The sequence below is a fragment of the Budorcas taxicolor genome, chromosome 6 (genome assembly GCF_023091745.1).
Source record: "Budorcas taxicolor isolate Tak-1 chromosome 6, Takin1.1, whole genome shotgun sequence".
Taxonomy (NCBI): Eukaryota; Metazoa; Chordata; class Mammalia; order Artiodactyla; family Bovidae; genus Budorcas; species Budorcas taxicolor.
In genome coordinates, this window is record NC_068915.1 from 101998385 (window position 1) to 102025136 (window position 26752).

The window sequence follows — 26752 nt, forward strand, 5'->3', positions numbered from 1 at the left end:
ACAGGGAAGCCTGGCGTGCTGCAGTCCATGGGGTCTCAAAGAGTCGGACACAAATAAGTGACTGAACAACCAACAACTATTTCCTTTAGGGAAAAAATGCTGTTAAATACACTGGTTTAATCACAATGAGATACCACTTCACACCCAGGAGAATGGCTGTAATCAGAGACAAAGTGTTGGAGAGGTTGATGAGAAAGCGGAAACTTCCTACTGTACTGACGGGAATATAATATAGTACAGCCCCTGTGGATAAGCATAAAAACCAGCAATCCCACTTGTGTAGACTCACCCAAGATACATGAAAACATGTTCACATGGACACATTTATGAACATTCATGGCAGCATGCTGCGTGATGGCCCCAAACTGGAAACTGATCAACTGGTAAATGGCTGAACAATGTAAGACAGACTGTTCAGTATTAAAATGACGACAGTACAGGTGAAATGAACCTCAAAACATTATGCTAAGTGAAACAGGTACAAAATGCTATATTTAATATGAGTTTGATTTCACTTACATGAAATACTCAGAAAAGGCAAGTTTATGGACAGAAACCATATTAGTGGTTGCCTTGAGAGGCAGGAAGGAAAAGAGGGAAGGAGTGAAAACTGACCCCAAGAGGGGTTCGTGAAAATTTGGGGAACATGATGAAAATGAACTAAATCTGGGTTATGGTGATGTTGGCACGTGTGTGATAGTCAACTCAGTTGCGTCCAACTCTTTGAGACACCACGGACTGTAGGCCACCAGACTCCTCTGTCCATGGGGATTCTCCAGGCAAGAAATAGTGGAGTGGGTTGCCATGCCCTCCTCCAGGGGATCTTCCCGACCCAGGGATCGAATCCACATCTCTTACGTCTCCTGCGTTGGCAGGCGGGTTCTTTACCACTACTGCCACCTGGGAAGCCCTGATTTGACACAACTCTATATTTACTAAACCATAGAGTGTAAACCTAGTGGGTCAGTTTTTTTATCATATGAATTACAATTCAATCAATCTGGCTCCTAAGAAAGCACACTGATTTAGTACTGCATTAAAATACATAATGAAGAAATGAAGCGAGGAGGAGGAACCTAGAGGACTGTGTTAGAATGTAGTACAAATAGCCACTGTGTCGTTCAGTCCTGAGCTCTGGTCTCCAGACAGGAAAAAAGATAATTGTTTGCAGATGAATAGGGGGAAATCAGGGAATTTATGGTTAAGTACGAACTTTATTACTTTTGGCCAAAAGCCAAAGCAGAAACTTTTTTTTTTTAAACAAAGGGAAGTTGCAAAGTCTCAGGCGGAACACAAATATTTTCTGAATCTACATCAATATTTTGAAGGGATTTAGCACACTGCTGTTAAAAGGTACTGGTGTATATAATAAAATCACATACTTGAGACATTCAGGGAAGAGAAGCACAGACACAGCTATACCAAGGAAACTTACAGTTTATGAATTTAAAACTCCCCATTTAAATTTGAGAAAAAACTTTAGGCATGACAAATATATGGGACCAAAAAGTTTCTTAAGGTCTACTAAGATACTCAACAGCTAAGTTTCACAGAGGGATGTAGTACTATATGGGCTTACCTGTGGCTCAGCGGTAAAAGAATCCACGTGCAATGCAGGGGACTCGAGTTCAAGCTCTCAGTTCAGTCCCTAAGGTCAGGAAGATCCTCTGGAGAAGGGAATGGCAACCCACTCCAGTATTCCTGCCTGGGAAATCCCATGGACAGAAGAGCCTGGTGGGCGACTGTCCATGGGGGTCACAAGAGTTGGAGACAACTCAGCAAGTAAACCACCACCACTGGTAAAAGTTCTGACCACTTAATTCTCACCCTTCCAAAAGCATAAATCAGCCAGGGCAAGTAGGATAAAAAAAATTTTTAACCTGTGCATAATATACTAATCAAAATAGGTTTTTCAGGAACCCCACAATTTAAGCAGGCATGAGACCTCTGCAATGTTAGTAACAACTGAAAGGGTATGTAAGTGTATGAGCAACCAGTATGTGAACCACAAGACAGCCAAAAGGCACTCACTGAGAGTTTCGGAGGTCCAGCCCCAGAGCAGCACTGGACGATGGAAGGTTCTTTGCCTTCTCTGATACCAACAGGACAAAGGATCTGAGGCAGGTCTGAAAGGGTTGGGGTTTTGAAAGGGCTGGGGTTTTCTAGGCCTCATCAACTAACTAGTGAAAGTTCAAAACTAACCAGTGAAAGTTCAAATCGATGATAAAGCCCCTGAAGTTAAGCGTTAGTTGCTCAGCTGTGTCCGACTCTTTGCCATCCCATGGACTGTAGCCCACCAGGTTCCTCTGTCCATGGAGTTCTCCAAGCAAAAATACTGGAGTGGGTAGCCATTCCCTTCTCCAGGGGATCTTTGAGATCTAGGAATCGAACCCAAGTCACCTACATTGTCTGAACTACCAGGGAAGCCCCTGAGGGAAGGGTTGATAAAGCCCCTAGGAACAGATTGAATCAAATACACGTCTGAAAATACACCACTTAGAAACAAAATTCAGGACTTTTCTGGTGGTCCAGTGGTTTAAGAATCCATCTGCCAAGGCAGGGAACGTGGATTCAATCCCTGATCAAGGAAGATGCCACATGTCATGGGGCAACTAAGTTCACAGGCCATAACTACTGAGCCTGGGCTCTGGAGCCCATGAGCTGTAACCACTGAGCCCTAGAGCACGCGCTCTGCAACAAGAGAAGTCACCGGAATGAGAAGCCTGCACACAGCAACTGGAGAGCAACTAAAGCAAGCCTGAGCATGGCAAAGACCCAGTGCAGCCGCAAATAATGAGAATAAAAGTTAAAAAACTATTCCTTTAAATTAGCATAGATGTAAATCAGAAAACCTCAACACACACACACACACCCCCTTGCTGAAAACTAATCACAATGTGGAATGTCAACATACTTCCTTCCAGTGATAGGTCAAAGAACCAAAAGAAAAAAACAGCCATAAACAGACAACTGAGAACACAATCAGCTAGAGTGATATAATACACATACAGAAACTGCATTACTGCAACATAAGGCTTTTCAAGAATTCACAACAGTCATGATAGAACCGAAAGAGATTAAGAAAAAGACATTATTTGGAATTTAAAAATATACTTCTAAACTCACAGATCAAAGCAAAACATGGAATGAACATTTATAAAATACTTAGAAGTGAACATTAATGAAAACAATACAAGTAAAACCAAGTGGGATCCAGCAAATGATATTTTATAAAGTAAATCGTACTTAAAATGACTTACACATCCTAAATGGTCATATAACCACTAAGACACTGAATTGATAATTAATTTTTCTTCAAAAAAAAAAGAGGTCAAGGTGGTTTTATACGTAAGTTCTATTACATGTTGAATAAATGGATTGTTTCAGTGTTAAATAATTCAGAGAATAGAAGAGAAAGAATACTTCATCCTGTGTGTCACTTAGCTCCTGGTTAGACAAACTGACCACTGGAGTAGAATACAAAGCCCCACGCATTTACTTACAAGGAAACTGGCCATGTAGGAAAAGGCCCCAAAGAAAGGATGTTACTAACCAGTATGAAGAAAACTGGTCATCACATAATAAAAAATATCCAATACTAAAAAAAAAAAAATTTTCTCTCACACACATACACAAATCAATTCCAGGTGGATTAAAGGCTACATGTGAGAAACTTTATTAGAATAAATGATAGATTTCTTAAGACACAAAAAAGAACATGTAAATACATTAAAGTTAAGTTTTCTGTACCAAAATACAAAGTGAAGAGCTAAGCCACAAACCGAGAGAAGATAATGTACAATAAAATTAAATGGAAAAATTAGTATCCTATTATGAAGAACTCTAAGGTAAACAAGGAAAAAAATGGAAAAAAGGAGCATTTCACAGAAGAAACCAGTCGACTAATAATCATGGGAACATTTTCAACTCAACAATCAAGAAAATGCAAACTAAAGCCATAATAAAATATCATCTTACACTTAACAGATTGGCAAATGAATCATGTCTTACAACAGCAAGTAAATAATAAATCACTTTCCAAAAGAGTTGTGTAAACTGGCACAACCATTTTGGAAAATAATTTCACTATTTATAAAGCTGATCAAGCAAACTCTACTTCTGGATATGTACTTTAGAAAAAACCTGCACATGCATGCATGCCAGGAAACTGTTCAAATGTTCACTTTAGCACTGCAAAGCAAAAATAGGGAAAATACCCAACAAATTTTAAAAGTGAACCTGCTGAATGAAAAGATCAAACTACTAAGACTACATAATGATACTATTCTTTATAAAGCTCGCCAATGTAAGAGTACACAACATGTAGCTTTCATATTTGTATGAAAACAAAAAACAGCAAAGAAACCAATGACTCAGGATAGTACTTACCTCTAGCAAGAACAGCTGGCTGGGGATTGGAACTGAGAAGGAACAAAAGGCACAGTCAGGACTACCAGGAATGTTATTAATAATTAGGGACTGAATGCACAGGTGTTTCATCACTATGCTTAAAAACTTACATGTCACACACATTACACTTATGTATCAAATATTAAATATAGAAGTACAGTCATCAGTGGTTACCAGAGGCAGTGTAAGGGGTGGGAGAAATAGGTAAAGGGGGTCAAAAGGTATCAATACAAATTCCAGATATAAAAAAATAAGTCCTGGGGATGTAACGTATGGCATTGTGACTATAGTTAATAGTGCTGTGTGGCATATCTGAAAGGAGCTGAGAGAATAGATCTTAAAACTTCTCAAGGAAAAAAACTATGACGATGGATTCTTGTGGTGACCATTTCACAATGTATATGTATACTGAATCATTATGTTGTACACATAAAACTTATACCAATATATTTATAAATGGAAATAAGTGACCAAAAGATGAGAAGTAGTGACCAGAAATACTTTTATACTGCTAAGCAGCAGCTATGAAAAAGAAAATCCTTCCTTAAATATACATACTTTTAGGTGGAACAGTAGAATTTTTCAGTCAGAGGAATATTGGTTAACCAGTGACTAGTTGTAAATCTTGGACAAGTTACTTCCTGTATCTGAGTAACTCTCAATTGCAAAATTACTGTAAAGATTAAAATGTTATTATAAAGTGACTGATGCAGGCATTACATTAAACAAACTATAGTTATTAATAAACAAATTGTAGTTGTCAGTACGCCCCATGATTACTACCCAAATTTAAGAAATCCCTTATATAGTTGAAGTAGGCTGAGTTTAGCCTCAACCAATAAAATAATGGGAAAATGACTTGTTAAAACAACAAAAATCACCAGAATTTTTGCACTACAATAGAATCCCCAGAGTTCCCTTCAAAGAAACTATCCTAACATACCCATGACACATTTATTTTGCAACCAGGTTATCTTGTACTTCCTCATCTCTCCACCTATCTCTCTCCTTTCCCCATCCACCTCCTCTGGCAAACACATGTTTGTTCTTGTATGACTATGATGAGACTAATTCTCTTGGATGACTTACAAATGGATCTTCAGGTGGTTTCCAAGGAAGAGTTTCAGAAAAGTTTTTAGCAATGGCAAGACAGGCAGAAAACAAAATTAAAGATTCACGAGGTTACTAATCGGAAGGGCAACATCTTAATGCATAAACAATCTTATTTCTAAATAGTATAAGTCTACAACTGCTGAACAGACAATTGCTCAGTCAGTTGCCTTTAACCTCTTTAAGGGTTAACAAAAATCTTCATATTTTCTGTTAAAGATAAAGATCCTTTCTTTGGAGAAAAAAATATTTCAGCCAACCGACTAAATCAATTTTGTATTTGAAGGATGGAGAATAAACAATTACATCATTTTGAAAAGATTCTATGAAAGCAATCAAACAAAGAAAAGCAAAGTTACATACACTATACAGAAATAATAATAGATACATAATACTCATATTCCTATTCATAATAGACACATGCAATATATTTTGAATCAATAAATAGCATTGATGTGAATCCAACTTTCTGATCTCTGTACTTGGTAGTATATGAGAGTTTTACTATTTTGATTTGCTGGAATATTATTACACAAATTTATATATGGTTTTGAGAAAATATTATAGAGAAGTTCTGTTGCTACTTGTCACTCTACATAAAGCACTTTAATCTTTTCATACCATTGTCAGGTCCTTCAAGGCTATACTTCTGATGGCCCGCACATAATGTAACAGTTAGCCACGTGTTGTTTACTTCACATTACTTCCCTTAGCAGTAGTTCATATTTTATGGGTAGCAAGAGTAGCAACTTAGTAATGTTAGATGACTCCTGTATTGAAAAAACTAGTAATGGAAACATAACACCTTCATGCTCCCAAATGCTATACTCATGACAAAGGCAGAAATAAAAGAAAAAAAATTTTTTAATAACCTTAGAAAGAATAAAAGATCCACTCCCCCTCAAAATAAATATAACATTAGGCAACCATACCTAGACAAGCATTATAATACAGGAAGTCCATTAGACCTGGGAAAGAGCTGAAGCCAGGTTTTCAGCCTTATTCTCCATATACAGCCAGTTATAGCCAGTCCAGTAAGTGCTACAGAGTGAACTGCGTTGGGGGTTAACTGAAATACGGTTACAGTTGTACAAGAGAACATCAGTTCCGATCCAGCAATGACTTATGGACTTGCTCACAAGCTGACAGCAAAAATTGCCATAATTTGAGAACATTTAAGTTGGCTTCATGAAAGACCTTTTTCTGCTAGCTAAGTTCTCTTAAATTTTCTTTACCTTGTTTTTTTTTGCTTGAATATACACAAAGCACTAGCTTTTGTAATGTGGCTTTCTGCCTCTCTGTACTGAAAAAGCCTAGGCTGTCATTTAACAAGGCCCATCACAGCTGCTAGGCAGTTAACTTCAGGTTCTGCATCGCCCCAGCTTCCTCACGAACACAGATGACTGACAGCAGTAAACTATACCAAATTCTAAGGCATAATAACTAAAGGAGGATTCAAGAACGTCTGGAAGAGAAGTACCAAACTGCACTGCAAATACAAAATAGAATAATTTAATATTCTTCATACGTATTTATAAAAATATATACATATAATGAATAAGCCACTTTATAATGCTGGTAAAACCGAAGAGCTGTTAGATCAACAGCTGTATAAATAGCCTGCCTTCAAAGCAATGGAAAGAAATATTTTCAATTAAAATTCAGAAAGTACACTGGAGAGAATATAACAGAAAAAAAACTAGTTTCATCTTCCTTTGCTTTTACAATATCTTTTATTGGTAAAGAGGGATATGAACTAATAAACAGTTCAACTAAAGTCCGTAAAGGGTTTTTGAGTTCAATTTCTCATAATAAATAAATCCAGATTCTGTACAGTTAGCAAAACTATGATGGTGGCAGACAGCAAAATAGAAAGATAATAAATCTCATTCAGAATGAAATAATTAAATCAAAGAGTGTTAAACATATTTTTGGAGTTGCCTCATTAGGGAGTCATGTAATGGACACTACTCCCATTCAAGGTCTCTCAAATGGGCACTAGAATAATGCTGACTCTAAAGCCTTCTCCTCTAATCTCATCTGGTTCCGTTTTTTATTACTATGAAACAAAACCCCTTTCACATGGAAAAATAAGTGTAGATTCATTCAGATGGAATCGTTCATTTAGATCTTTTGGTGTCCTAACAAGTCAAACTGAAATGAAGCCTATAATCCTATAGGCTGACACTCAGAAAGATGAAACATTTTTCCTACTTCTGTAAATATCCAAGGAATTGACAAGTCAACACCTAGAAAAAAGCAAGGCATAAATTCATCAGCACCAAGGAGAAATGATCTTCAAATGGAGCAGGTCTGTTAGGAGTCCTGGTACCTCTGTGTTGATGAACAGGTTCTAATCTCCCCAGAGGAAAAATCCGATGCCTAAGGTTAATGCCTTTAGGCAAAAGGTAAAGCTCAGCAAGCGACTTCATTCTGCATGTTCATTCATCCACACTTAAAAAAAAAAGTTAATTTCAAGGTTCTGGCACTCCACTCTGTTAAACCTTTTTTTTTTTTTTTTGGAGGAGGAGGTTTCAGCTTAGACTGTCTTCTTTCCCTACTTCATTATTTGTTAAAGTGGGAAATATCAACTTTATTACTAGTAATTCTTCGGCTACTATTCCAAAAGTTGCACTCAGTCACATACAACAGTTTACATTTACATGACACTCTAGTAATAGTTAAAACTGCTCGAAGGTGGCCATTACAAAATCCTGCTTGTCTTTCTTGCCTATCAGATATGACTAAACTGTTGGTGACTGGAACTCAAGTCACATACAGTCAACCACATTGCTGGATCCATGACCTACATCTCGGATTTGGCTAGTTAAACAGGCACACACAGCTACACCTGCTCCAGCTCTGCAGTGAGACACAGATCCAACAAGTTCCCACCTGAAAAGACAGAGAAGAAAGAATGTTATCTTAAATCATGATTCGCTTCACTCGTAAGACAAAACAAAACCTCCCTATTAAGAGACTGGTTTTGAAAGACAGTAAGCTATCCCCAAACATTTCTATTAACTACATCTAGCAGCGTTTTCCTTTTTATGGATCATAGCCTTGTCATGGCGCAGGGGCTTGTGGGATTCAATGAAGCTATGAGCCATGCCACGCAGGGCACTCTAGATGGATGGGTCATAGTGAAAAGTTCTGACAAAACATGGTCCACTGGAGGACGAAATGGCAATCTACTCCGTTATTCCTGCTGCAAGAACCCCATGAACGGATGAAAATGCAAAAAGATATGATACCAGAAGTTTGAGCCCCCCAGGTCAGAGGTGTCCAATATGCTGTTGGGGAAGAGTGGAGTGAAGTACTAGGTTGGTGCAAAAGTAACTGTGGCTTCTCATTGTGGAACTCTGCTGTTTGATATTGGAATACATTCTTTTTTTTTTTTTTGGAATACATTCTTAAATAAATGCTTTATGTTATACATCATTTTAATGTGCATTTCTTGCTTTATGTTTTTTTTGCTAGTGACTTATTATTTGCTATTTATATTTATTTTAGATTATAGAAATGATGTTAGACAAAATGCCAATTCAAGTGATTTTTTGAGTTCAAAATGGGTTGTAAAGCAGCACAGACAACTTGCAACTTCAACAATGCATTTGGCCCAGGAACTGCTAACGAACATACAGTGAGGGTGGTTCAAGAAGTTTTGCAAAGATGATGAGAGCCTTGAAGATGAGGAGCACAGTGGCCGGCCGTCAGAATTTGAATGAACCAATTGAGACCAACAGAACAGTATGAAAAGGAAGAAAGATATGACACTGAAAGACAAACCCACCAAGTCAGCAGGCATCCAATATGCTCCTGGAGAAGAGTAGGGAAATAGCTCCAGAAGGAATGAAGAGGCTGAGCCAAAGTGGAAATGACACCCAGCTGTGGATGCGACTGGCGATGGAAGTAAAGTCTGATGTGGTAAAGAATGATACTGCATAGGAACCTGGAATGTTAGGTTCATGAATCAAGGTAAATTGGAAGCGGTCAAACAGGAGATGGCAAGAGTGAATATCGACATTTTAGCAATCAGTGAACTAAAATGGACTGGAATGGGCAAATTTAATTCAGATGACCATTATATCTACTACTGTGGACAAGAATCCCTTAGAAGAAATGGAGTAGCCTTCATATCAACAAAACAGTCCAAAGTGCAGTACTTGGGTGCAATCTCAAAATGACGGAATGATCTTAGTTTGTTTAGAAGGCAAAACATTCAATCACAGAAATCCATGTCTATGCCCCAACCACTAATGCCAAAGAAGATGAAGTTGAATGGTTCTATGAAGACTTACAAGACTTTCTAGAACACCCCCAAAAAGATGTCCTTTTCATTATATAGGACTGGCATGCAAAAGCAGGAAGTCAAGATATACCTGGAGTAACAGGCAAGTTTGGCCTTGGAGTACAAAATGAAGCAGGGCAAAGACTGACATTTTTGCCAAGAGAACACACCAGTCATGGCAAACACTATCTTCCAACAACACAAGAGATGACTCTACACATGGACATCACCAGACGGTCAATACTGAAATCAGACTGATTAAATTCTTTGCAGCTGAAGATGAAGAAACTCTATACAGTCAGCAAAAACAAGACCAGGAGCTGACTGTGGCTAAGGTCATGAACTCCTTAAGGCAAACATCAGACTTAAACTGAAGAAAGTAGGGAAAATCACTAGGCTATTCAGGTATGACCTAAATCTAATCCCTTATGATTATACACTGAAAGTATTCAATGGACTAGATCTAGTAGACAGAGTGCTTGAAGAACTGTGGACAGAGGTTTGTAACACTGGATAGGAGACAGTGACCAAAACCATTCCCAAGAAAAAGAAATGCAAAAAGGCAAAATGATTGTCTGAGGAGGCCTTACAAATAGCTGAGGAAAGAAGAGAAGCAAAAGGCAAAGGAGAAAAGGAAAGATATACCCATCTGACTGCAGAGTTCCAAAGAATAGCAAGGAGAGATAAGAAAGCTTTCCTCCATGAACAATGCAAAGAAATAGAGGAGAACAACAGAATGGGAAAGACTAAGAGATCTGTTAAAGAAAATTAGATTCCAAGGGAATATTTCATACAAAGATGGGCACAATAAAGGACAGAAATGGTATGGACCTAACAGAAGCAGGAGAGAAACTGTACAAAACAGAAACTGCACAAAAAAACTGTACAAAAAAGGTCTTAATGACTCAGATAACCATGATGCTGTAATCACTCAGCTAGAGTCAGATATCCTGGAGTGTGAAGTAAAGTGGGCCTTAGGAAGCATTACTACAAACAAAGCTAGTGGAGGTAATGGAATTCCTGTTGAGCTATTTCAGAACCTAAAAGATGATGCTGTGAAATGCTGTATTCAATATGCCAGCAAATTTGGAAAACTCAGCAGTGGCCACAGGACTGCAAAAGGTCAGTTTTCATTCCAATCCCAAAGAAGGGCAATGCCAAAAATTTTCAAACTACTGCACAACTGTGCTCATTTCAATGCTAGCAAACTAATGCTCAAAATCCTTCAAGCTAAGCTTCAGCAGTAAGTAAACTGAGAACTTCCAGATGTACAAGCTGGGTTTAGAAAAGGCAGAGGAACCAGAGATCAAATTGTCAACATTTGTTGGATCATGGAGAAAGCAGGGGAGTCCAGAAAAGTATCTAGTTGGGGATGGATGGGGAGGCCTGGCGTGCTGCGATTCATGGGGTCGCAAAGAGTCAGACACGACTGAGCGACTGAACTGAACTGATGCTTCATTGACTTACAGTTTTTGACTGTGTGGGTCACAATAAACTGGAAAATTCTCAAAAAAATGGGAATATCAAACCACTTTACCTGTCTCCCAAGAAACAGGTATTAGAAATGCAGGTCAAGAAACAGCAATTAGAAATGGACATGAAACAACTGTTCAGTTCAGTTCAGTCGCTCAGTCGTGTCTGAATCTTTGCAACCCCATGAATTGCAGCACGCCAGGCCTCCCTGTCCATCACCAACTCCTGGAGTTCACTCGGACTCACGTCCATCGAGTCTGTGATGCCATCCAGCCATCTCATCCTCTGTCGTCCCCTTCTCCTCCTGCCCCCAATCCCTCCCAGCATCAGAGTCTTTTCCAATGAGTCAACTCTTCACATGAAGTGGCCAAAGTACTGGAGCTTCAGCTTTAGCATCATTCCTTCCAAAGAAATCCCAGGGCTGATCTCCTTCAGAATGGACTGGTTGAATCTCCTTGCAGTCCAAGGGACTCTCAAGAGTCTTCTCCAACACCACAGTTCAGAAGCATCAATTCTTCGGTGCTCAGCCTTCTTCACAGTCCAACTCTCACATCCATACATGACCACAGGAAAAACCATAGCCTTGACTATGCGACCTTAGTCAGCAAAATAATGTCTCTGCTTTTGAATATGCTATCTAGGTTGGTCATAACTTTTCTTCCAAGGAGTAAGCGTCTTTTAATTTCATGGCTGCAGCCACCATCTGCAGTGATTTTGGAGCCCCCCCCCCCCAAAAAAGTCTGACACTGTTTCTACTGTTTCTCCATATACTTGCCATAAAGTGATGAGACCGGATGCCATGATCTTCGTTTTCTGAATGTTGAGCTTTAAGCCAACTTTTTCGCTCTCCTCTTTCACTTTCATCAAGAGGCTTTTTAGCTCCTCTTCACTTTCTGCCATAAGCGTGGTGTCATCTGCGTATCTGAGGTTATTGATATTTCTCCCGGCAATCTTGATTCCAGCTTGTGTTTCTTCCAGTCCAGCATTTCTCATGATGTACTCTGCATAGAAGTTAAATAAGCAGGGTGACAATATACAGCCTTGACGTACTCCTTTTCCTATCTGGAACCAGTCTGTTGTTCCATGTCCAGTTCTAACTGTTGCTTCCTGACCTGCATACAGATTTCTCAAGAGGCAGGTCAGGTGGTCTGGTATTCCCATCTCTCAGAATTTTCCACAGTTTATTTTGATCCACACAGTCAAAGGCTTTGGCATAGTCAATAAAGCAGAAATAGATGTTTTTCTGGAACTCTCTTGCTTTTTCCATGATCCAACGGATGTTGACAATTTGATCTCTGGTTCCTCTGCCTTTTCTAAAACCAGCTTGAACATCAGGGAGTTCACGGTTCACGTATTGCTGAAGCCTGGCTTGAAGAATTTTGAGTATTACTTTACTAGCATGTGAGATGAGTGCAATTGTGCGGTAGTTTGAGCATTCTTTGGCATTGCCTTTCTTTGGGATTGGAATGAAAACTGACCTTTTCCAGTCCTGTGGCCACTGCTGAGTTTTCCAAATTTGCTGGCATATTGAGTGCAGCACTTTCACAGCATCATCTTTCAGGATTTGAAACAGCTCAACTGGAATTCCATCACCTCCACTAGCTTTGTTCATAGTGATGCTTTCTAAGGCCCACTTGACTTCACATTCCAAGATGTCTGGCTCTAGATAAGTGATCACATCATCATGATTATCTGGGTCATGAAGATCTTTTTCGTACAGTTCTTCTGTGTATTGTTGCCACCTCTTCTTAATATCTTCTGCTTCTGTTAGGTCCATACCATTTCTGTCCTTTATCAAGCCCATCTTTGCATGAAATGTTCCCTTGGTATCTCTAATTTTCTTAAAGAGATCTCTAGTCTTTCCCATTCTGTTGTTTTCCTCTATTTCTTTGCACTGATTGTTGAAGCAGGCTTTCTTATCTCTTCGTGCTATTCTTTGGAACTCTGCATTCAAATGCTTATATCTTTTCTTTTCTCCTTTGCTTTTCGTCTCTTCTTTTCACAGCTATTTGTAAGGCCTCCCCAGACAGCCATTTTGCTTTTTTGCATTTCTTTTCCATGGGGATGGTCTTGATCCCTGTCTCCTGTACAATGTCACGAACCTCATTTTGGGTGAATTTAACTCAGATGACCATTATATCTACTACTGCGGGCAGGAATCCCTCAGAAGAAATGGAGTAGCCATCATGGTCAACAAGAGAGTCCCAAATGCAGTACTTGGATGCAGTCTCAAAAACGACAGAATGATCTCTGTTCGTCTCCAAGGCAAACCATTCAATATCACAGTTATCCAAGTCTATGCCCCAACGAGTAATGCTGAAGAAGCTGAAGTTGAACGGTTTTATGAAGACCTACAAGACCTTTGAGAACTAACACCCAAAAAAGATGTCTTTTTCATTACAGGGGACTGGAATGCAAAAGTAGAAGTCAAGAAACACCTGGAGTAACAGGCAAATTTGACCTTGGAATGTGGAATGAAGCAGGGCAAAGACTAATATATAGTTTTGCCAAGAAAATGCACTGGTCATAGCAAACACCCTCTTCCAACACAAGAGAAGACTCTACACATGGACATCACCAGATGGTCAACACCGAAATCAGATTGATTATATTCTTTGCAGGCAAAGATGGAGAAGCTCTATACAGTCAACAAAAACAAGACCAGGAGCTCACTGTGGCTCAGATCATGAACTCCTTATTGCCAAATTCAGACTCAAATTGAAGAAAGTAGGGAAAACCGCTAGACCATTCAGGTATGACCTAAATCAAATCCCTTATGAAACAACTGACTGGTTCAAAATTAGGAGAGAAGTACAACAAGGCTGTATACTGACCCCGCTTATTCAACCTCTATGCAGAGTACATCATGTGAAATGCTCGGCTGGATGAAGCACAAGCTGGAGCCAAGATTGCGGGGAGACGTATCAACAACCTCAGATATGGAGATGATACCACTGTAATGGCAGAAAGTGAGGAAGAACTAGAGAGACTCCTGATGAGGTTTTGTGAAAGCTCATAGTGAAAAAGCTCGCTTGAAACTCAACCTTCAAAAAACTAGGATCAGGTCATTCATGGCAAACAAAAGAAGAAAAAGTGGAAGCAGTGACAGATTTTAATTTCTTGGGCTCCAAAATCACTGCAGACAGTGACTGCAGCCATGAAATTAAAAGACACTTGCTCTTTGGAAGGAAAACTATGACAAACCTAGGGAGCATATTAAAAAGCAGACACATTACTTTGCCATCTAGTCAAAGGTCCATCTATTCAAAGCTATGGTTTTTCCTAGTAGTCATGTATGGATGTGAGAGTTGGACCATAACAAGACTGAGCACTGAAGAATTGATGCTTTTGTTCTGTGGTGTTAAAGAAGACTTTGAGAGTCCCTTGGATTGCAAGATCCAGCCAGTCCATCCTAAACGAAATCAGTCCTGATATTCATTGGAAGGACTGATGCTGAAACTTCAAAACTTTGGCCACTTGATGTAAAGAGCCGACTCATTCCAAAAGACCCTGATGCTGGGAAAGATTGAAGGCCAGAGGACAAAGGGGCAGCAGAGGGCAAGATGATTAGATAGTATCACCAACTCAATAGACATGAGTTTGAGCAAACTCTGGTAGATAGCGAAGGTCAGGGGAGACCGGTGTGCTATAGTTCATGGGGTCGCAGGGAGTCAGACACAACTCAGTGACTGAATAAACAAAAAGCAACACCTTAGCACTCTAAAATAATCTGTTACTGGAAGATCCCATTAAAACATAGAGCAAACATAAAAGTTACCTATTCAGCACTGGATCAAATGCTTCCACTGTATTTAGATATGCATTGCCATTATGACCACCAACTGCAAAGATTTTGCCCATCACTGTTGCGATCCCCACTCCACCTCTGGGAGTGGTAAGGGCTGCTACATAATCCCATTTGTTGCTTCGAGGGTCATACCGCTCAACAGAACTCAGAGGAGAATTATCATCAAAACCACCTATGTAAAGGAAAAATTTTAAAACAGTATTATGTTTCATAGAAAGTAACCATTAAATCTCAATTCAAAAGCTTTTGAAAGCCAATCTTTTCAAAACATTTTAGAAAACCCAAATATCTATCACTACTACCAACTCTTATTACACATTTTCTACAATTCAAGATAATTTAAGTATTACTTTCCTCAGTGCTAGGATTAAAAATCTTAAAGTGAGAAAAACTGGAGTCTCTATATTTAAGTAGATGATTTAGGAAGAAAAAAACCCACAGAGATTTAATTTTTCCTTAGCATCCTAGAGGCAAGCAGAAAATACTGAGATTCCTTCTGTGCATATATTCCTTCTGTGTATATATCAGATTTTTAAACAGTAAGGCTTGAGACTAGAATAAATCACAGTAAATCACTTGACTCATTTAGGTAAGTCAAAATTTTCCAACTGTTTCCCTTAGTACTATAATTGCAATCATAATTGCAGAGATGGTGGACTATGATTGAATTCTTAGCAATTTTTGCCAAAACTGTATCTTCATGCTACATTTCTCAATGCTGACAGTCCTCTCTATAGATTATCTTAACAAAGAAGATCCAACCAGTCCATTCTGAAGGAGATCAGCCCTGGGATTTCTTTGGAAGGAATGATGCTAAAGCTGAAGCTCCAGTACTTTGGACACCTCATGCAAAGTGTTGACTCATTGGAGAAGACTTTGACGCTGGGAGGGATTGGGGGCAGGAGGAGAAGGGGACGACCGAGGATGAGATGGCTGGATGGCATCACAGACTCGATGGACGTGAGTCTAAGTGAACTCCGGGAGTTGGTGATGGACAGGGAGGCCTGGCGTGCCGTGATCCATGGGGTCGCAAAGAGTCGGACACGACTGAGTGACTGAACTGAACTGAACAATGTTACTTATCATGTTCCTGAGTGTTAAACACAGAGACTACTATTTTAACAGTGCTCTTTCCTTTAAAAAATAAATGTCTCTTTTTAGGCTCCATCTCAGTCTATGTGAGTAACAGGTCTCCTGGGTGACTAAGCCTATTTTCCCGAGACAGGAAGTGTTGATATTATGACCAGTCCTTTTAGAAAGAAGGTCAGGTTAAAAAATAAATCAACAAAGTCAGCTTCTCTAATGGGTTTAATTTCATTGTATCAACTGAGATAAAATTCACTGAACAAATGCAGTAGTGCCATCCCCACCACAACTATGATATAAAACGTTCTTCCACTACAACAAGGCTTTAGCTTTAATTACTGCTAATGTTAATGGAGGAGATTAAGTTTTTAAGACAGGGTAGTTCTATTTTTGATAGCATTCTTTTTCTTTGGCTCCCTATACTCTTTCTAGGTAATACATATAAATCTTGAACAAAAAGCTCAAAGCAGAGGAATAAAAAAGGCAGGATGCAATTAGCTTCCTGGACATACAGTTTACCTTCAGAGTTTTCTTATTCAAGTCAGTTATACATGTTTTAAGTAGGACTTGGATGAACAAGAGGGTTTTTTTTTTTTTTTTTTTTTTTTGAAAGGTTCAACCTGAGTCAGTCTTATTTTTACCATGTCTGTTCTAACTACAAGGGCTCAGGAAATTTAACAAGTAACAGAAACACTAATGCTCCTACTGAGATGCCAAGACCTATGCTAGATAGGGAGCTGTGAGAGGAGCACTGGCGTACTGTAACAGCTCTGGGTTCTCACAGACCCTTCTTTAAATTCCAGCTTTGTCAGATTACTTAGGCATGTGACTATGAGTAAATATTCACTCTCCAGTTTCTGACCACCTCAAAGAGCTGCTGTGATGATCAGGCAAGACTAAAAGGGTAAATTATGTTATTTTCCCTCTTTAATACACGTAAGCACTGAGATATCCAGTATGACTTCTATTACTTGCAGATGTTTAAGTGCTAACAATATCCTACTGTCTTATCAGCACTCTGAGTTTTGTAACAGCAGTTCATATTAACATGAGAGAGTATGACATACGCTAGTGACCACCTCTCCAAACACAACTCCTCCTATAAAGGAAGGGAATACTAATCATAATATAGCTACCCATTTACTGATAAGGTACTAGACACAGCTGAGATGCTTAACATAATCTCAGATTCTTAATTCTTAAAAATAGACATTATTATTCCCATGTCATAGCCCTTTAAAAGCCCTGACACTGGAAATGTGTTGAGTGGACCAACAAAAATAACACTGACTATCACTTATGAGCTGTTACAGAATCTGGGCCCCCTCCCTTGCAATTTAAGAATATCTCATTATTATTCATATGCATGTTAAAGTCTGAACAAGTACTGCCCGCCCTATGGTTCCCTCCAACTCTACTATATAGTAAAAAGTCAAAGAGCAATACAGAGATGCTAGCCACCATCATGAATAAAACATGTCTTAGATCTTTACAGATTTATTGTAGCAAAGCACATTCAACCTGTGTCCTTACATTAAAAAAATATGTCTTATTTCAATGTAATCTCCTACTTTAGACATACTTGCCACTCCTAAGTAAAAACACGGAGGCAGAGTTTTAAACATGAAAGATGAAGATGTAAATCGAGAAGCAAGTCCATGAACCTGAAGAATGCAAAAGCAGACCTTAGGACTGATTCCACTTGAGCCTAAATGCAATGTTATGTTCCTGTGTTGTTTTGTGACACTATCATTATATGTCCTGTAAAAAATTAAACTAGAGAAAACCATCCACTCACCAACAACGTATAAGCAACCATGGAGCTCACTAACTCCATTGCCTGCTCTTCGCTGACCCATCTCTTTAACTTCTATCCACTTATCGAGATGTGGATCATACCTCTCCACACTAGACAGAGAAGCTACTCCATCATTGCCACCTACTGCATAAACATGGTTCTAAACAAAGACAAAAAATATAAAAACATGTCATTAGATTTTGAAATGATTTATATGCTGTCCTAAAGGTAGACCAAAATGTGCAAGAGAGCAGTATTTCATGAAATAATCTGGGGTGTAATCTGCATACTGGAGATATGAATGTACCAGACCCTTCCTTATTAGGATGGGGATGTAATGCAATGCAATCCAGTGACCGAGCTGTGATGTAACCCACCACGAGAGCCACAGAGCCAACGCCTCCACGGGGAGTATTCATTGGTGCCACTGTACTCCACTGATCAGATTCTATGTCATATCTCTCCACATCGTTGAAGCAAGTGTTGTCATCTAACCCTCCAATGGCATAAATTGGGCCTCCCAAGGAAGCCAGGGCAATTCCTCGCCTGCAAAAAACAATAGAACACACTTTTGCATTCTGTTTCCAGAAAAAAGGCAGCAAAAAAAAGTGTGCTAATGCACTCATTTATCACGTTAAATGTCAATGTGGCTTTTTCTCCCATTATTTTTAGATTTATCAAAGCTTCTGAACAGATGGCTCTAGAGTTGTCAAACTGTGCAAGTCTATGTGGACAGTGCCCTCTGGAGTTTTATACTGTATAGCCTACACCAATTAAGGGCTTCCCTGGTGGCTCAGTGGTAAAAGAACCCTGCAGTGCAGGAGACACAGGTTTGATCTGTGGGTCAGGAAGATGCCCTGGAAAAGGAAATGGCAACCCACTCCAGCATTCTTGCCTGGAAAATCCCATGGAAAGAGAAGCCTGGTGGGGTACAGTCCATAGGTTTGCAAAAAGAGTTAGACACAACTTAGTGACTAAACAACAAATACAGGTTAAACTTAAATAATAAAGGAAAATCCAACAAAACACTATAAATGGAGTCAGAAAGATTCAATTAGTACAACAGTCAGCTGCAGAAGTGAGAGGTTGATGAACTGACAAAAACTGTTTGCTAGAGAGGTCAAAAGTTAATCTCATTACTAAATTCATGTAACTGCAGAGCACATTTTGTTCTAGTATTTCATCACATCACATACAGTGAGTGAGTGACAGTCGCTCAGTTCTGAATAATCCATGGAATTCTCCAGGCCAGAACACTGGAGTGAGTAGCCTTCTCCAGGGGACGTTCCCAACGCAGGAATTGAACCAGGGTCTCCTGTGTTATCAATTTTATATTACAAGCTTTATATCACATTGCTTTACTTCTGAAGGGCATCTATTTATCTTGGAACAGAAAAGACTTAGCCTATGTGAAAAGCTAATTCATCAGAATGGTGATTGGGAAAAAAAAATATATGAATTTTTTTTTAAATTACATCAATCAAAAGTTGAACTTTTCTAAAACTTATCTGTCACTAATTTGGTGTGTACTTTGGATAAGGTATATTGTTTAAACCTGTAACTACCATGTTTTTTCATCTTCCATTTGAGAAAGGAGTAGACACAGCTGATATAAGGAGTCAATATAGTAATGCACTAAGAACAGTGACTGACCCATAGTCAGTGCTGTGTATTAGCTATCATTATTACTGGAGAGAGCTGCTGCTCTACTGAGAGTCTAACTCAGTTTATCAAAATAGTACCCTGGAAAGAATTCTTAAGGATAACATTATCCTTCATCTCCTCAACCTCTTTTCCCTTGAGTATAAAACAGTGACTTACAAAATACTGTTATAAAAACTTCCAGGTGTGGGTGAACATGTGTGTACACTCTAGAACATACAGGCGTCATAAGTGAGTGTAATTCCCCTGACCCTTCAGCCCTTAACCCACAAGAGCGTAAGACAATACTGATTGCTCCCTACAGCTTCCTGCATCAGTGCCTGCTTCTCTAGTCCAGCTTCACTGAATTGTGAAGTGCTCTAAAGCCTCTTATCACCCCACACTCTCTCTAGACACAGTCTGGATTCTTTCCATGGATTTATGACAACGCTAATATATATTTCCAGACATACATCCAACTTCTACTTCAAATCTGTCTGGATCTTCATCCTTGCTGCTGCTAAGTCGCTTCCGTCATGTCCGATTCTGTGTGACCCCATAGATGGCAGCCCACCAGGCTCCCCGTCCCTGGGATTCTCCAGGCAAGAAAACACTGGAGTGGGTTGCCATTTCCTTCTCCAATGCATAAAAGTGAAAAGTGAAAGCGAAGTCAGTCGTGTCCGACTAGTAGCGACCCCATGGACTGCAGCCTACCAGGCTCCTGTGTACATGGGATTTTCCAGGCAAGAGTACTGGAGTGGGGTGCCATTGCCTTCTCCGATCTTCAGCCTTAACTTTACTCTAAAGTGACACTTACTGTCCACCTCCCTATGCTAGGCAGATTGTAAGATGCCTCTCTCCACAATATTCACTCTCTAGTTTTACTCCTGAGTATGCTACATTATGTGGCAAAATGGAGATTATGTGAATGGGCCTGATCTAAACACATAAGCCCTGTAAAAGCAGAGAAGTTTCTTCAGCTGGTAGCAGAAGACAGGTCAGAAACTCAAAGAATGGGGTGGATCCTGCAAGTTATTTGCTTGTTTGAAGATGGAGGGGAACACCTGGAAAAGACCTAAGTAAGAGTGGCTTCTAGGAGCTGAGTGACCCCTGGCCTTCAGCCAGTAAAAACAAACTCTGTCCTTCAATCGCAAAGAGCTGAATTCTATCCACAACCTAAATGACCTGAAAGTAGTTTCTTCCCCAGAACCTCCATTACAGTCTACAGTCTACACCTTGATTTTGACCTCTGAGACTGTAGGTGGAAAAGTCGGTTAAAATTGCTGGACTTCTCACCTATGGAACTGACATTACGATCTCCACTCTCAAGCATCCTTTACTTATGTGGTGCTAACATTATTACCTGTGTGATTACGTCTATTTGTATCTCGCCTTTTAGAATGTAAGCTCTATGGGGGTAGAGACCTTGGCTATCTTATTTACTGCTGTATCTTCAGCACTTGATTTATCTTGCAAAGGACACAAATATTTACTGAAAAGTAAATCAACCCCTAGAGATGCTCTGTTAGGATGATGGGTTTCAATAAAACCATAACTTGAACACACACCAGTATCCATTCTACTGGTGGATAAAAAGATAAAAAAGAAAGGGGAAAAAAAGACAGAAAACCAAGTATTTAACACGTGAGTATGATCTTGGAACGCACACTGAAACAATCATTTGGGAGATACAAATTATAAAAGCAAATAACGTGAGGAAATAATTGCAGTTCTATTATTCTGTATACAGTTGGAAAACTATGGCAACGTTCAGGGCATTTAAGACTAAAGAAATTCAACTGCTTTTTGTTAGACAAGTTTCACTCAATTCTCAGCTAAAAATAAGCTTAGCATGATAAACAGGCAAGGATATAAAAATTAAAAATGTACTTTAGGATTTTCTCCCCCATTTTAATTCACATGTTGGAATTTAAACTATTGATTTGTAGTTGCCATGTAGCATAAATCAAGCCCTACTAAAGTATTAAAATGTCATTTATAGATAAGTAGCATATGTTAAGAATAGGGTTTTTCCTAGTAAGATTCCTTCTCCTCATGAGTGGGAAAAGAAGGCCAAAATCTTTTCACATTTCCATCTAATTTTTCATATTTTTTAAATTTTTAATTGGAGGATACTCGCTTTATAATATTGTCTTAGCTTCTGCCATATGTCAACATGAATCAGTCATAGGTATACATTGTCCCCTCCCTCTTGAACGTCCCTCCCACCCCTCTAGGTTATCACAGAGCACAAGTTTTGAACTCCCTCCATCATACAGCAAATTCCTACTGGCTATCTATTTTATATACAATAATGTCTAGGTTTCACTGTTACTCTTTCAACTTGTCCTTCCCTAATTTTTCATATTTTTACCATATAAGAAAACTCAGTTAAGAACACTATGTTAAATTAATCAAGAAGAGAAAATTAAATGGCAGTGGATCCCCATGTACAAAATCATTTCAGTTGAGAACCTTGACTACATAGGAACTCAACTATTTTTTAATCTTTTCTGAAAATCTAAAATTATTTCAAAATAAAAACTTAAAACAACAAATGCTCAAGTGTAAGTCAAACGATGACAACCATTATCACACTCAAAGACATGATTCTATTCTTGATTCTCAGGAAAATTTCTAAAATTAGAGTTATATTGGATGCTTTAACAAAATGTGTTTGAGAAGGTATTTAAAGTTTCTAAAAAGAGTGAAAAATTAGCTCTTTCAATTACAGGAAGCTTTATTTTCCACCAACAAATAACAAGAAATGTCCACACTGATCTACCTCTTTGTGTTCATTGATGCCTTCATCATCCATTTATTAGTGAGAGGATCAAACATCTCCATGCTACCTAAATGTTCATTGCCATCATGTCCACCCACTGCATACACTTTACCTGTCAAGTAGAGAAGTATTTTCATGTGATTCCAAATAAATTTATATATACTGAACACATAATTAAAATAGCATGATAAATTAACTTTTAACAAATATTCTTCTATTCAACATTATAAATGTCATTTCAGTAGTCAAATGAAAGTAAATGTAAGATTCTACTAATAAAATGTTCAAAAAATGCTGTTTTACAAGAAGTTATTTAAATGCTCAAACAGCATCCCACCCCTAGGTTTCTCAACTTTTTATTATTAGACAAAAATCACTGATCATCCTTGCAAAAAACATTCAATAAAATGAAATGTTTTTATATAAATAAAATATAAAACCCTTAATACATTGAACCTTTTCTAAATGAAACAAAAATTGAAAATATTACATACCAAAATGTTAGCCACAACTAGGTGTTACAGATGATTTTTATTATGTTTTCATATTTCCCCCCAAAGTATTTATAACTTTTATAATTATAAGAAAAGTGATTTTTAAAGTCTCCAAATAATTTATCCATGATTCTGCAATTAATCCACTTTTATTAATTAAAAAAACATTTCAATAATAATAGGGTGGGTATAGATGGGTACAGAAAAAAGCTGATATATACTGTTTGGGTTCAATAAATATTTTTGTTTAGTTTGGTTATTTTGTGAAAACTCAGAATAGTTTAACTCCCTTTTCCTTAATACTCATCTCCTGTTAAGCATCTATATGCAAGAGACTGTACACAGAGCATCTTTGGGCAAAAAGTAAATATTCACCACCCAAATAATTTATTGATATATTGAAACATACTTTACAATGTAGGAATTTTCTTCAGAAAGAAATTCCCCAAGTTCAAATATTTAACAGGAGCATTGTGATGACGTGATGTGATTTCATACAAGAGCAGACCCACCTTCCACTGAGATTACACCCACATGTCGCCTTCGACTGTTCATTTCTGGTCCAAAGAACCAACTGTTTTTGTTGATAGAATAGCATTCAATACTGCGGAAGGGGTCACCTGATCCACCTCGACCACCTACACAAAATAGCACTCCTAAAGGTAAAACCACAAGGTAGAGGTTAAAATCACAGCTCCCTAATTTTTTTTCTTACAGTTAATTTTATTTTCTTTTATTTTTGACCTTGCCACACAACTTGTGGGATGTTAGTTCCCCAACCAGAGACTGAACCCAGGCCCTTGGCAGTGACAGATCACCAGGGAATTCCCCCTAATTAAAAAAAAATTTTAAGGTATAGAAAGAAACTTAGGAAGTCAAAATTTTGATTAACAGAAAAAAAGTTATTTGCGTAGCATTTAATATCACTATACTACTAAAAATCTAATTTTAATTTTCCCCCTGATTTGAACTTCTCAAAGAACAGGATCACTGACTCAATGGACATGAGTTTGAGCAAACTCTGGGAGATAGTGAAGGTCAGGGAAGCCTGGTGTGCTGAAGTCCATGGGGTCACAGAGTCAAACATGACTGAGTGAATGAACAAAAGGATTAACATCAGTTTTCTCTGCTTGCTAACGCCCCTCTACAATACGGTTGAGATCCTCACCCACCCTGAAAAACTGCTCCTGCTAATAAAGTCATGACAAAATTCAACAAGCTCGTAATTTCTGACCGAATACAACATTTGATATACTGATCACCCTGTTTTTTGGAAACTCCTCAACTCTCTTGATTTCCATAATGTCAAAAAGTCTCCTTTTGTCTCCAATCATTTTTCTTTCTTATGTTTTCTATGCTTCATTCTCAGCCTACTTCTCACATATTTCATACTCACAGTGGGAAAAGTTCAATCCTTTGACTAAAATTTCCATCATATCATAATGCTTTCCAAACTACATTTCTAAGTCATGTTTCCACTTGGTGTCCCAGAGGCACCTCATTACCCCACACAGAAGGATCTTCCTTCCTCACCCATGTAAACATCCTCTTCCTTCCCTGAGATTTCTTTCACCTCCCTGTTATTCGCACCTCAGTTCAGAGCCTCATCAGCTATTACCGCAAAATCCTGTTCTCTTTTACCACTCAGTACTCTTTTTGCTTTCAGATTGTCAACAGAATAATTCAAAGGCTCTTTCAACAGCCTGTCATACCTGTATCAGTAGTCATTAAAAATTTTACTGAATGCCACTATTTAACTGTTTTAAAATGGTGAACTGTACAGCAGAAACAAACACAGTATTGTAAAACAATTATACTCTAGTAAAAATTAATTTTAGAAGGTTAAAATGACAATTTTTATATGCATTTTACCACATTGTTAAAAAAGGAAAAAATCAACACCTTATTCTGATTCAGAATCACCAGGAGAACTTTATAAAACAGATGGCTGGGCCTGACCCTTCCCCACTCCCAACAGTTTGATTCAGTGGGTTTGGATAGGTCTAAAGTTCTGAATTTCTAAAAAGTTCCTAAGTGAATGCTGATGCTGTTGATCAAGAGGCCACCACTTGCCTCGTTCTATGAGAACCTCTGCTCTACAAGATAAAGCTTTAGTACAGCATAACGGCCCTGCAGGGTCTATAACCCGATTCTCTCTCTCTCTTACCTTAATGTTCAAGCTCCTGCATCAACCCATAGAGTGATCATCCTCAATGCTCTGACAGCAACTTTTGGTAACTACCATTCATATAATACACAGTGTTGAAATGATCTATTATGCTGGCATCTATCAGAGTCTAAGCTGGATTAAGATAGTGTTAAGGATCTATGCACTAGTAAAGACAAGCACAGTGCCTGGCATGTACTGAACATTCACTAAATGTAATGTGAGCTGAATATCCTTGTCTCTAACTGGCACCCAGAAAAACAACTATTTATTACTGAAAACCAAAATGAGGGGTTACTTTCTCTATAAAACCTTTAATGGCCCTTCTAAAATAAAAATAACTACTCTTTTTGCTTCTCTACTTTTTGGTTATATCAAAGCACCTGTAACACTTTATTTCATTTACTTACTCATATGTCTATTTCTCTAGATCAGACTGTAAGTTCTCTCAAAACAGGAATGGCTATGTTCTATTTGTGTTTGCATTTATTTTCTTCTTCTTAATACTATTTTTAAAAATATTTTTTATTTATTTTTGGCTGCACTGGGTCTTCGCTGCTGTGCACATCGGCTTTTGTGAGGTGCTGTGCCTGGGCGTCTCATTGGGGTGGCTTGTCTTGTCCTGGAGCTCAGGGCATGTATATAGGGCTCTAGGGTGTGTAGGCTTCAGCAGTTGTGTCTCAAGGGCTCTAGAGCTTGGCCTCAGAAGTCGTGGTGCTTGGGCGTAGCTGCCCTGCAGCATGTGGGATCTTCCCAGCCTGAGGATAGAGCCAGTGTCCTTTGCATTGGCTGGCAGACTCTCAACCCCTGAACAGTACCAGGGAAGTCCTATGTCTGCATTTCTAATGCCTGAGAACGTGGCACACAGTAGACACTGAATAAATGTTTGCTGAAATGACTGCATAAAATGAGTGACCAGAACTTCTTGTGCCATCTTTTTCAACTAATTCAATATGTTAAAAGTTGGAGAAATTTAAAGTCGAAAGAGACTTTAAAGATCATATAATCAAAATTATTTATAAAGAAACTGAGGCCTTCAGAGATTAAGAAATCTGACCCAATTTACAGATGCTTAATGGCACAGCTGGAATTACAATCCAAGAATATAATCCCAACTACCAATTAGATTCTATTAAAGTGGACCCTAATATTTCAGCTATATAGGTCATCCAGGAATATGACATGGAAAAAATTAAAATGAAGTAAGATTAGGACACAAATCCTTTCTCCATTGTTCCACGTGGCCCTGTGCATTTCTTCACCCTGATTTTTTTTTTCTTATCCATAAGATGAAGTAACACCATCTTTCTCATAATAAGGATCAAATCCTTCACTAAGTTCTTGCAATCATGTAAGAGATCATGGATATGAGGGTCTAATATACGTTTGGCATATAACATAGACTGCCATAGATCTTTGAATTCACATCTGAATCTGAAGAATTAAACACCTTAACTCCTGAAACAGGATTCATAGCTGAAAAAAAATTACACTTCAAAAATGTAATACTTGATCTCAACCTATAAAGAGGGAAAATAAATAAGCCATCCTTTTTATGTTATACTAATTATTTAGAAGAACTATAGGAAAAGGAGTATGTCAAGGCTGTATATTGTCACCCTGCTTATTTAACTTATATGCAGAGTACATCATGTGAAATGCCGGGCTGGATGAAGCACAAGCTGGAAT

General features: G+C 38.4%; 1 protein-coding gene across 1 annotated transcript in view; it reads right to left on the bottom strand.

Annotated features, from left to right (window-relative positions):
* Nucleotides 1-7351: 7351 nt before the first annotated feature.
* The window catches only part of KLHL8 (kelch like family member 8), a 30774-nt gene continuing 11373 nt past the window's right edge, over nt 7352-26752 (bottom strand). Inside the window, exons 4-9 of the mRNA XM_052642113.1 lie at nt 23409-23552; nt 22403-22514; nt 18354-18522; nt 17977-18136; nt 15063-15264; nt 7352-8415 (exon numbers count right to left, since the gene is read on the bottom strand). Of these exons, the coding sequence (XP_052498073.1) occupies nt 8292-8415; nt 15063-15264; nt 17977-18136; nt 18354-18522; nt 22403-22514; nt 23409-23552 (911 nt within the window). The 3' untranslated portion in view covers nt 7352-8291. The remainder of the gene's footprint in view (nt 8416-15062; nt 15265-17976; nt 18137-18353; nt 18523-22402; nt 22515-23408; nt 23553-26752) is intronic.